Raw genomic sequence first — 12,719 nt, 5'->3', positions numbered from 1 at the left:
AGATAAGGATAGAATAAAAAAAGTACATTGTAGTCCCTAGTTTTCACACAAGTTGACAAATCACATTTTTCATCGAAATAAATCTCTGATCTTTTAATTTTACATTTTAATCCCTATAAAATTAAATTAAAAAGCCAATGGGCCAAAATTGGGTTACAACAATTTAAATCAATCGAGTTTATTAAACTTAGTTGAGTCAATAACTCGAGTCTCAAATTTGGTAATACAACCCAAAGTGCGTTTCATAAAAATTGATTTTTCTTACTTAATTTTTTTATATTTTAAAATCATTTTAATATACAATTATCAAAAAATAATTTTTTAAAAATAATAAAAAAATATTATTTTAATATATTTTTAAATATAAATTATTAAAAAAAAAACAATTACTAAAACACCTCCAAACACCTTTTATCCTTGTTTAGGAACATTAATGTGGTCTTAGCATCTTTTTTTCTACTTTGAGAATTTTTTGAGTGAGGTCGTGGTTGTGGTTGTGATTGTAGTTTGAAAAAAGTTTTTTTTTATAAAATGTACTTTGGTTGAGGTTTATTTGGTATTTATGTATGTTTGGTTAAAACTGTTGTTGAAATTGAGGTTGAACAAAAAGTAGTTGAATGCGTTTGGTTAATAATGCTTTTGAAATTGAGGTTATAAAATAATTTTAAAAAATATATATATTAATATTGATGGTTTTTAATTTAAATATTGTATATTTAACTATTATTATTACATCATGAAATAAATAATAGTTCATATAAAATTATTTTTATTGTTCCATTAAACTATCTATAATTCCATCACGTATGAAATACATCCGACAAGGACTTCAGTTTTTTTTGTTTCTTAAGCGTGCAACAACATCAAGTAAAATATAATTAGGAACGAAATTGGGATTGCGATCAAATTTTACAAATGTTACGTCATCAAGCGATCTCTGTCTAATTTATACAGTGTTATTGAATAATATTAAACACTAGTTTTTCGAATAAAACACAATTAAAAAATAAAAAATAATTGTTATTTTACTGGGTCGGACCTAGTTCAATGCATTTTAAGTTTTGAACCGAAGCCGGTCCGGCCAGAACCGATCCAACCGAAACAGTAGAGTTAGCTATACTGTTCAGTAAACAAACAATGTATGCTACATTGTTCATGCTAATTAATTAGCATGAACAGTGCGCAAGAAGCAACATTTTACTGTTTTTCTTTTTCTTGCGTCTCAGACACAAAAACAAAAACATGTAGAGTCCATACACAGTAAACTATGTATTTTTTTTTATCAAACAGATTATATCTGTATTTTAAATAAAACACAAACACAACCTCGTTACCAAATAAAGTCTTAGTGCGTGCGGCCGTCCATGGTTATTGACTAAACATCCACAGCTATAGTTCTCTCATTCCACTTATTATTGCTGAGTGAAGGTGATCCCAATGGCAACGGAGCGAGTGGAAGCCACAAACGTTTGTATAAAGCTCAGACTTACGCAAATGGGTTTTTATTGTGATAAAAAAATGATATGAAACCGCTGTTGATGAGGCACCACAGGTATCCAAAAAGAGGAGTCGAAGCAAACAGAATGGTGGCTATTGTGTGTGTGCACGAAGGAAAGCAAAGAGCATTTTACTTTCAGAGGATTGATTCTTTGCTTGGAAGGAAAATATCTGTTCTTAATATATGATAGCCAGTATTCTTCTCTTTTCTATCGAAGATGGGTGTGGATCTCAATCTTTGAGGCGCCTCCAGGATTTTACAATACAGACAACACACCAAGTGGAGATGACCTCACCCACTTTCTGTCTATCTTAAATAACATAAAGCATTGGAAAAAAGACAGCACAATGGTTCCACACCCTTTTGGCCCCATTTCTAACTGGCCTCCTCTTCAATCTTCATCTACAGAGAGGGGAACTAGTGCATGTCAAGCATTTTTCTCTACTTTTTTGCTTTGTAATATTTTCTCATTGCTTCTTTCCACTTTTTATGGAAAGTGTTCGCAGTCAATATCTAGAGCTTCACTTGAAAACGAGTGGATCCAAGAACACCCCTTGATTTGTGGGGAAAAAAAAAAAATTGCTTGCAGATGAACCAATTGGCCCAGATAGAATTAAAGAACTCTGTTCAAAAGTCCAAATCAAAACCTTCAACAATCCATTATTTAACCAAGTGAACCCGTCTCAGCTACCTTCACATGCACACGACGAAACACAATCCTCCTAAGTCCTATCTCCTACTTTTTTTATTATTATTATTTTAATCACTCTTTGCTTCCATTATAGCTTTTCAGTACTCCTTCCTTCAACTTTTCTCTCACCCTTCCTCCCTCTAAAAATGTCCCTTGCTTGTTTCCAGTCCTCTTGCAATCTATTAGCATCATGTTTTGCAGTTTTTTTCTTGGTTTTGCTTCAAACCAAGATTGCAACTTCAGCTTTGATAATGAGCATGAGAAACCACCATAACAACTACCACCATAGAAGGCCAATGCTGCACACTAATCAAAGTACCTGTGCATTGTTTGTTGGCTCTTGGGTTCGTGATGAATCATACCCATTGTACCAATCTTCTAATTGCCCAACCATTATTGACGCTGAATTCAATTGCCAAATGTATGGTAGGCCTGACTCTGAATATCTCAAGTATAGATGGCAACCGCTCAATTGTGAGCTCCCAAGGTAACAGACAACATCAGCTGACGCTCGTTTCTTTTTTTCTTTTTTCCGCTCTACTTTTTTAGTGTTGTGAAAGCAATTGTGGACTTATGTTTGATTTTTTGGTGGTATAGATTCAATGGGCTTGAATTCTTGCTAAAAATGAGAGGGAAAAGTATAATGTTTGTGGGGGACTCACTAGGACGGAATCAATGGGAGTCTTTGATTTGCATGGTTTCATCGTCGGTGCCTCGAACTTCTACACAAATGAGCAGAGGAGATCCCTTTTCCATCTTCAAGTTCTCGGTAAGTTCCCCTGTTTCAACTTTCAAATAGCCACCACCGGCACTGGACTTGAAATACGTATTCATATGATTTCAATGCTTGCCGTTATTTGTGGCCTCCAAGGCAGCAATTTGAACATGGAAAAATTTTGTATTTGCTGGAATCTTTTCACCATCCTAAGCCAACCAATAGAGGCACAAGAAAAATTATGAAAGCAGTGGTTTTTTTTTTTTATGAAATTGGATAGTGTTTTAATGATCATTAGGTAATATTGGTTGTTTTTTGAAATATATATTTTTTTATTTGGTAATATATTAAAATTAATATTTAAAAATTAATATTTAAAAATAAAAAAAATTAATTTTCAAAAATATTGTGCCACAAAAAAATATAAATGGGCATGGTTGTCATGCATTTAGTAATGTCTAACACATGGTAATGATTGAGATTTAATCAAAATCGGACGGCTACAATCACACTGATTTAACCAGCATGAAAAGTCGTGATCATATTTTTGAGGGACCCCAAACCAAGTTGGTGTGCTTTAGCACTGTTGATTCCAGCTGCAATGCATACGCTAGGTCTATCATGACCTCCAAAAGAAATGAGATTTAGAGGTTATTTTTTGAAATTTATTTTTAATCAAAATAATTAAAAAATAATTTAAGAAAAATCAAGTTTTTTTAAAAAAGGGGAAAAAACTGGGATCAGTTTCCTATTCTGGGTTCTGTGCTGTGCAGGAGTACGATGTGACTATATCATTTTACAAAGCTCCATATTTGGTAGACATAGATGTGGTGCAAGGGAAGAGAGTACTGAGGCTAGAGGAGATTTCGGGAAATGCCAACGCCTGGCGAAACGCCGATGTGCTGATGTTTAACACCGGTCACTGGTGGAGTCACAAAGGTTCTCTCCAAGGGTAAGCAGTATAATTGCACTTGTCCTGTTTCTAGCAGAATCGAGGGAGTACTAATTCGATTTATTTAATCGAACTCGTGCTGGGGTGATTTGAAAATCGACAGATGGGATTACATGGAGTCAGGAGGCACATATTACAAAGATATGGATCGTTTGGTTGCTTTGGAAAGAGGGCTAGGAACATGGGCTAAATGGGTGGACGCCAATATTGACACAACTCGAACCAGAGTCTTTTTCCAGTCCATCTCTCCGACGCATTACAAGTATGTCTCTCTCCCTCCCTCTCCCTCTCTCTCTCATATAATTTGAGTTTGGTGCCAGCCAATCTATTCTCCATTATTGTCTGTTTGGGGTTGTTAGTCTTATGGCTCGAAGCACTAAAAGTTCGGTCCAGTCTGAGCTGGTAGGAGCATGATGGGTCCAGCTCGACTTCAGGTTGGTCCAAAGTTGAATAGAGTAAAGGAAAAGAGCATCCTGCAAGTTGCCATTGATAGGAGGTTCCCCAACATGGTCATTTAAAGCAATTAAAATGAATGTCGCGAGTTGATACAATCGAGTAAGGCTACGAAAGGACCTGCCATGAAAAATAATAATATTGGTGACTACAAAAAAAAATTGAGTAGAGAAATAAAATTAGTTGCAGTAGCAATAGCTACGTTGCAATACAGTCCAGTGTGGATATTAAACTCCCAGTAGATTAGGAATATGATTTGGTATGGTATGTTTTTGTGTTTTAAAAATATATTTAAAAAAAATTAAATTTTTTATTATTTTTACTTTAAATTAATTTTTTTTCAGTGTTTTTATATCATTTTGAAGCGCTGATATCAAAAATAATTTTTAAAAAATAAAAAAAATATTATTTTAATATTTTTTAAATAAAAAAACTTTAAAAAATAACTATAATTATATTTTCAAAATTAAATTTTTTGTTGTTTTTACTTTAAATTAATTTTTTTTCAGTATTTTTATATCATTTTGAAGTGCTGATATCAAAAATAATTTTTAAAAAATAAAAAAAATATTATTTTAATATTTTTTAAATAAAAAAACTTTAAAAAATAACTATAATTATATTTTCAAACACCCCAAACTCAACATGAAAATTTTTTAATCAACTCGGTGGTGGAATAATAGAGACTAGAATGAATGACTATGAAACAATGTCAGGGAGAAGGATCATGGGGAACTAATTAATTATACATAAGACTATTTAATGTACGAGATCAGAGGTTTCTTTCCAGCTGATTTCCTTCTTTTTCAAGATTTGGGGTTCAATTTTCGTTAGCTATTCCCTTTTTTATAGATAAAATGAGTATAATTGTTGGTCTTTTTAAAAAAAATGCCAGAAGGACCACATGGTATGGCAAGTGGAAAAACATAGAAAGGGACCATTTACTTACCTCAAGTGAAGCCAAAACTACCGACATCCTTCAACAGTTATCACATGTTATCCTATTCTCATACAAACCTGAGAATGAACACCGATCTTTTGTCGGTGGTAAGAAAATTCATCTTCTTCACGTGCTGTCCAGTGGCACTAGCATCGCTCCTTGTTCAATAGGATCATGCATGAATTTAGCTTCAAAACAGTTGAGCATTGCTCTAGTAAGCTGGACATCAATGGTAAAACATTTTGATTTTGATATGCGGCAGTCCAAGTGAATGGAGCGCGGGCACGACTACAGCAACAACGAAAAATTGCTATGGAGAGACTGCACCTGTGAGTGGATCAACATACCCCGGAGAATACCCTGATCAAATGAGGGTTGTGGATACTGTGATCAGGGGCATGCAAAATCCTGCATATTTGTTGGACATCACAATGCTCTCAGAGTTGAGAAAAGATGGGCATCCTTCAATTTACAGTGGCGACTTGAGCCCCCAGCAGAGGGCCAATCCTGATCGATCTGCAGATTGTAGTCATTGGTGCCTTCCTGGACTGCCTGATACCTGGAATCAATTGCTCTACACTGCCCTGTTCTTTTAAGTCTGGTTTATTATGATTTGTTAACTACTAATTCAAATGGTATACGTGTTAGGAGAGCTGCATGATTTGCAACCCTCTTGTCTTCTATTGTTGGATTGATCTTTAGACCAAGATCAAGCTATAGAATATATATGTTCCAGTTAGTCGGTCGGCCTTGTAAATTAATGATATTGTTCGCCACGAGAAATAAGATAACTTATTTCTTTGTTTAAGTAACGTGGAGCGCGCTTGGCTGATTTGTTCAGTTGATTTATGTTTCTCTCTCTCTCTCTCTTAGTGTTGTGTTTATGAGTGCGATAGTTAAGCTTCAAAAGCTAGGTTGAGATTAAGAGCCCTTAGTCCAGACGATCAACACCTTTCTCTTTTTGGATGGTTTAAGGTCTTGAATTAGATTTCGGGCTTTGGCATGAAGTGAAAAGATGTATGTGATAGAGATCATGGGTTCTGAATTGCAGAACCTGTGATTGAATGAAAAGCGTTGGTTCAGGTGGTTTAGGCGACAACTCTGTCGCGGGTGATGATCTTAGTATCTTTGCATTAGCAGGGAATAAATTATAAGATTTATGGAGATAATATTAATGAAACCTAAGAGTAACTGGAAAATCATTGTTTAGTGGAATAGTATTCCACAAAAAATTATTAAGCTGGATAGGCAAGAGTTCTTTTTACAAGTTCTATTAGTTATTTGTTAAATTGATCGGGAATAAATAAATTTTTTTGTATTTTAAAAGAATAGTTAAACAATTAAAATATATTTAAAAAATAAAATATTAAAAGCGACATCAATAGGCGTTTTTATATTTCCAAACTGTTATTTTTTTTTGTTATAATCAACTTAGCTAAGGGGTAATTTAGTATTTTAACAAATATAAAATATATTTAAGAAACAAAACATGATTGGCATGTATAATAGCGTGTGAAAGGTGTCTCTCGATAATCAAAAATCCCTTTATATCATGTCATTGGAATCATCACAACGTCTTTTTTTCTAGGAGGTGGTCAGTACATGGTGGCAATGGTTAGGTGGTTTGTTGTCGGAGGTGTTTTCATTCTTTTCTTTCTCTTTTCTCTCTTCACCCCTTAAAAACCATGCTAATCATTTAGAATTTTAGAGTTGTTATCTTATTTATTGATATTTCAATTTCAATTCTTATTATTTGATTTTCAGTATTTGTTCTTGGGCTCTTTTGTGAAATTTTGATTTATTTTCAATTTCATCATTCAACCTTGATTTGTAATGTAGTTGTTTTTCTTTTTTCAACTTGATACTTATTTTTTTTTATTGTTTTTTTTCTTTGAGTCCTTTTAATAAATTGATTTTACTTTTCAATTTACTCTTTAATAAGAAAATTATGGTTGTCTTCTAATTTATTTTTTATTTTAATTTTTTATCCTTATTCTTCTAATTGTTATTTTTTTGTTATAAGTTCTTTTGTATAATTATTTTTTTTATTTTATCCTTCAATATTTGATTAGTTAAGAGTTGAGTTTCATAGGTTTTTTTTTTCAGATATGGTATTCTTAGTCTAATGCCCCAAGTTATGAAAAGTTAACACTGATTGATATTATTTTTTTATTTTTTTTTATAAATTTCATAATTTGATATTGTTTTTTTTTTAATGGGCTTTGATATTTTTTTATTTTATTTTTTATTAAGTTATCTTGATTTCATGATTTAGGATGAAAGTTTGATAGATTAACTTAAATTGAATTAATTTTTATTACCTAAATTATAAATTTATCTTTATCTTTTTTTCTAGTCTCGGTGAAAGTATAGTGAGTTAGCCCAGCTCATGCTGGAATTGGAGTCCTTGTTCAGAAATCGATTGACGTTCGAGTATATGTTGCCATGGGACTGGACTGGACTATTAGTTTAATACCTCTGTTAGGCATATTGTCTTCATACCGAACCTGAGCCAGACTGGGTCAAATATAGGGCAGCTGCCTGGTTTCAGTAACGAGCTGGGCTAATTTCTGCATAACTTGCCAAGTTTGTATTGAGTATTGACCCATTGTTTTCCTTCGGTCATCATTTTTCCCAACTTGTTAGAGGATCACCTCTTGACTGTCCAGATTAGCAACTTAATTCATAGTTTACTGTTCCTCCCTAGAAAAATCCTGAATTGCGTCTCAAATTCTCTGTTCGAGTATTATATGGTGCCTGCAAAATGGTATATAACTTGGCGCTACTAGCGTGGACAATCCGTTGTCCCTCGGTTCCCATGGTCAAAATTGGGTTTCGAACGTTTTACACTACAGCTAAGAAATTGAGAAAATAATAAAAACAAAGGATTCGTCCATGAAGTAAGGAAACTAGAGGAAAGGTTGCATTACAACTTTAAACAGCTACAGAACATCAATTGCACACTTGAATTGCCTTGTACAGAAACAACGAGGTGCCAACACTACTACAAACGAGCACAGATTATTATTCGTAACTTCTACACATGATCTATATGATTTATACATGTACAAGGCATGTACTTCGGTCCTCCAGCAGAAGCTAACTTTGGATTGCAACTCCTGGAGCACCAACTTTCATCATTCGAGGAAGATTGTCAATAATCTCCGGTGGCACCACTCCAGCACTGGCAAGAGCTGCCTGCTGTTCATAAGCAGAAAGATGCACACCCAACGCAGCACGGCCGGAAGGATCGAGATTGTTGGACCAGGAAGCATCCCATTCAACAGCTTTAGCTGTGCTGCATGCTACACTGGCTCCTCCAGGAACAGTGAGCCTCGCTGAGTTCTGCGAACAAAGAGTAACGCGGTAATCAGATTAGTATTGAATCCATTGGCTTAACCCGTCCTTCACTGGAATGGACTATGGGAGGTTTCATTGGATTACCTGTGGGAAGAACCTCTCAAAAATCATTCTGTAGTAATAGGCCTCTTTGGTGGTAGGGGTATTATGTGGAAAGATGTGCTCAGCATTTTGCATCATCTTGTCATGCACCTGAAAATATTAATTCAGCAGCATGAGCTTCCATATAGATATACAATACAAATGCGACAAAAGGATGCAAAACAAAAGGTTAAGCTCAAATAGGTACATGTAATTCAGCATGAGCTTTGAGACCATCAATCCAACTGTAGCCAACGCCATCACTAAATTGCTCTTTCTGTCTGTACAGAATATGCTGCAGAAAATCAAATTGGACATGTTAATTTAAAGGAATTAACGTGCTTGTGGAGGTATAGGAAGACAATTAGTATATGGACCTTTGGCAGATAAGGATGCTCCTCGTCGTCAAAGGCTTTCCTAAGAACCCATTTCTCGATACGTCCAGGTTTGATCTGAAATAGATGGACAAGCACAGAGAAGACCATTAAAAAAGTTTGAAAATCTTGAACTTTAATAATTTACACTTCATCTTAATAAAATTCAAATAAGGTTTTATACCATCTTCCATTCAGGATCAATAGCCATTGCAACATTAATAAAATCCTTGTCCAAGAAGGGGACACGGGCTTCTAGACCCCAAGCAGATGTTGCTTTGTTAGCTCTCAAGCAGTCATATTGATGAAGGGCTTTTATCTAAATACATACAACAGAATAGATCAGAACTCTTCGTTGTTATTTCTCCATGTTCCAACAGAGAAGAGTGGTATATGCTTATAGTTTACCTTGCGACATGTTTCGCCGTGGAGCTCTTCCTTATTAGGTGCCTTGTGAAAGTACAAATACCCACCAAAAATCTCATCAGAACCTTCACCGGAAATAACCATCTTCACTCCTAGCGCCTTGATCTTACGAGCCAAAAGGAACATAGGGGTACTTGCTCTGATGGTTGTAACATCATATGTTTCAACATGGTATATAACATCTTCAATGGCATCAATACCATCCTGTCACAACCCAAAAAAGTCAGTTTACACCTTTGGGTAGTCGTAGAATGTTAGCACGGATTTGAGCTAAAACAACCTTGCTTGTGTTTTATACCTGAACTGTGAAGTGAAATTCATGGTGGATGGTGCCCAAATAATCTGCAACTTCTCTAGCAGCCTTCAGATCTGGAGAATTCTGCTCAGCACACGAGTCACAAAATCAAGGACTGAATGAAAATCCTATTACTGCATTTCTTACGACAAGAATTTACTCTCACCTCTAGGCCTACACAGAAGGAATGGAGATGTGCCCCCCATTGTCTGGCAGCCTGTGTACCTGCCAAATGCCGGGCAGTCACAGCAGCAACCAATGACGAATCTAGTCCCCCGGATAAAAGCACTCCAAAAGGAACATCAGTCATCAGCCTCTTAATCACAGCCTGCATACATCACCCTTAACACATGAGCAGCACAGCCTTAATAATTTCCGTTTGGTTAATTTTAACATTAAGAACCACCATCACAACAGCTTCCAGCGAGCCCAATCATGTCTGTTACCTTTTCAAATGCCCTTCTCAGAGCAAGTGGGTCATATGGGGTCGAGGGAATAGCCTCAGAGAACCAAAGAGGATTATACCAACGCCTTAATCCACCGGATTTGCTCGAGTATATATGACCAGGTGGAAAGCACTTGAAATGTTCGCAGTCATCATTCAGACCTTTCAATTCCGACGAAATCCACACAGACCCTGAAAAATCAAGAGAACGGAGTAAATTCATCAAATCAAATCCAGCCCATTACACATAATTAGACTTGAAAAAAAAAGGATCAGACAATCCTTTACCATCAAGTCCCCAGCCAATGTAGAGGGAGGTGATCCCAATGGCGTCTCGGGCGACAATGAAACTGTTGTCACGAGTATCCAGCAGAACAAATGAAAACATTCCATCCAACATGTCCACAAAATTCTCGCCATATTCCTCGTACTATAAGCAAACATGCACAAAACCATGATTACTTGTTACAACGAAGAACTACAACTACTTCCATTCTACATATCAATATCAGTCCTTTGGATTCAGTTTTACTGGGAATTCATGTAATCTAATCATCAAATTTGTTAACACAACTAACCAAATGGGAGATAACATCACAGTCACTGCCTGTTCGAAACTTGTGATTTGGCAAGAGCTTCCTCAGTTCTTCATGATTGTAAATTTCTCCGTTCACCTATTTTCAACACCAGTAATGATTCATCAAAATTTACAGAAATCTCAAAATAATTTTAATTGAAATTTCCAGCCAAATTAATTTCATGTAACAAAAGCCAAACTGTACTCTACAGCCTTAAAAAAAAGTAAAAACTACAAAACAACAATATACCAAACTATATTAGAGGGGATTAGAATAAAAGCCAACCGTGACAACGATGGCTTGGTCTTCATTAAAGAGAGGCTGATCACCAGAAGCCGGATCAATAATGGCTAGCCTTTGATGAGCCAAGTAGGAGTCACCGTGCTGATAGAGCCCGCTCCAATCTGGACCACGGTGCTTCAATCTGTTACAGTCAATAACAAAATTGTACAACATCAGTTTACGGAACTGCTGTATTAAAAAAAAAAATCGTCCACCATCACCATCTCTTGTAAAGTCCCATGTCACTATAAAAGCAAAATAAATTAACCCCCTGTCCTTATTCGTCGTGATTAAACAGAAGATATTCATGGATCCTAATCAATTTAGGTCCCTTTTCATTTTTGATATTTCATGCTAAAATTTGGTCCCACATCCATACATGCATACTAAAAACACAGTTTCAGTTTCAACCACAAGAACTAAGGACAAAACGTTCCATGGAATTTATAATCATCAATTCCTTTTGGTTCATTTTTTTAGGCTCATCGCGCTGAGAAAGACACGAGCGGAGGAACAACGTCTCTTCGTGTTTTATCAGTTATAAACTAGCTAGCACTGGTACTATCGAATTATAAACATTGAAAACTAATATATAACCATTAATGTACTTCAGGGGTGCTTGTATAAAAATAAACTGAAAATTGCGGCGAAAATATAAGAGATAGATTAACGGGAGAGAATTTCCTGCGAGAGAGCTCAAGCACTTTAACCCTTTTGGCCTGAGAGTCATCAGAACAACCCAAAACAGCAAGTATCCCACACATCCTTCTTCGTTTTTCAAAAATAAAACGTTCGATATTGAAGATAGAAGTAGATTAAGTATATCTTAAGATCGAAGATAAAGATGGAACCAGGTAATAACGAGAGAATAATACTGGGAAAAAAAAAGAGGGACAACGAAGAAGCAGGAGGAGAAGGTGATGAGTGTTAACAGGAAACCATAATCCGTAGAGTAATAGCCTGTTATGTTATTGTGGAATGAGCAAGTTACCTCGTCCTCTATGCACACGTATATATAGGGCAACATCGAACTATCCGCCACCCTATTAGCGGCGTCGTTTTTTCATGTCATTTTTCGTTTATTTTAGTGGTAGTTAGTGGTTACCGATTACCGGAAAAAACTCATAGGGGGACAAATATCAACGGTTGTTTACGCGGTGAAAAATAGTTGGGTGTTGACAGTGATATATTATTTATCGGTAACCCGATTTTTAAGGACTTGGATGGTGAGGTTTATCCATTTTGGAAAGAAGGAGGTTCTTATTGGGAGTGCTGAGTCAGCAAAAGTCGTCGGGTGTTAATTTTTCAAGAGTCCACGTTGCTGTTAAGTAGACAATGCGGATAAAAGGACTTTCTTATGCCTTTTATTTTGAAAAACATATGAATTTATTTTATATTTTTGTTTTTATTTATCTAGTCAAATAATTTTATTTTATTTTCTTTTATATTATAAAACAATAACCAAAGACACTCGATAAATATTGACATCACTCAATTGCGTTCGTTTCTCTAATTAACTTAATTTAAGTGATTTTTATATTAATAAAATTAAAATTTGAAAGATAATCAATACTAGATTCATGGAGAATTAAATTATACTGGTAACATATATCATATATGAATAATACT

The 12,719-nt window shown here is 35.2% G+C and overlaps 2 protein-coding genes across 2 annotated transcripts; one reads left to right on the top strand and one right to left on the bottom strand.

The window, feature by feature from the left end:
• Positions 1-1,856: 1,856 nt before the first annotated feature.
• On the top strand, positions 1,857-6,089 carry LOC133686800 (protein PMR5-like). The gene is made up of 5 exons (XM_062106996.1): positions 1,857-2,676; positions 2,787-2,958; positions 3,678-3,856; positions 3,960-4,118; positions 5,512-6,089. The coding sequence occupies exons 1-5, from the start codon at positions 2,336-2,338 to the stop codon at positions 5,843-5,845; spliced, it is 1,185 nt and encodes a 394-aa protein (XP_061962980.1). The 5' UTR covers positions 1,857-2,335; the 3' UTR covers positions 5,846-6,089.
• Positions 6,090-8,150: 2,061 nt separating this feature from the next.
• Positions 8,151-12,063, bottom strand: LOC133701495 (asparagine synthetase [glutamine-hydrolyzing] 1-like). Its single transcript, XM_062125431.1, has 13 exons — positions 11,778-12,063; positions 11,094-11,235; positions 10,809-10,904; positions 10,519-10,660; positions 10,232-10,422; positions 9,952-10,113; positions 9,789-9,869; positions 9,473-9,694; positions 9,249-9,383; positions 9,068-9,142; positions 8,899-8,985; positions 8,694-8,801; positions 8,151-8,594 (listed from the first exon to the last, which is right to left on the bottom strand). The coding sequence occupies exons 1-13, from the start codon at positions 11,852-11,854 to the stop codon at positions 8,349-8,351; spliced, it is 1,764 nt and encodes a 587-aa protein (XP_061981415.1). The 5' UTR covers positions 11,855-12,063; the 3' UTR covers positions 8,151-8,348.
• Positions 12,064-12,719: the final 656 nt, after the last annotated feature.

This window comes from Populus nigra, chromosome 1, assembly GCF_951802175.1.
Source record: "Populus nigra chromosome 1, ddPopNigr1.1, whole genome shotgun sequence".
Lineage (NCBI taxonomy): Eukaryota > Viridiplantae > Streptophyta > Magnoliopsida > Malpighiales > Salicaceae > Populus > Populus nigra.
This window is presented reverse-complemented; position numbering and strand designations above follow the sequence as displayed.

Coding starts and splice junctions, on each gene's coding strand:
- LOC133686800 (XM_062106996.1), top strand. CDS start 2,336: ATGTCCCTTGCTTGTTTCCAGTCCTCTTGCAATCTATTAGCATCATGT. Junction 2,677..2,786: donor CTCAATTGTGAGCTCCCAAG/GTAACAGACAAC, acceptor TTGGTGGTATAG/ATTCAATGGGCTTGAATTCT. Junction 4,119..5,511: donor ATCTCTCCGACGCATTACAA/GTATGTCTCTCT, acceptor GATATGCGGCAG/TCCAAGTGAATGGAGCGCGG.
- LOC133701495 (XM_062125431.1), bottom strand. CDS start 11,854: ATGTGTGGGATACTTGCTGTTTTGGGTTGTTCTGATGACTCTCAGGCC. Junction 9,695..9,788: donor AATTTCACTTCACAGTTCAG/GTATAAAACACA, acceptor GGGTTGTGACAG/GATGGTATTGATGCCATTGA. Junction 8,986..9,067: donor AGCATCCTTATCTGCCAAAG/GTCCATATACTA, acceptor GATTTTCTGCAG/CATATTCTGTACAGACAGAA.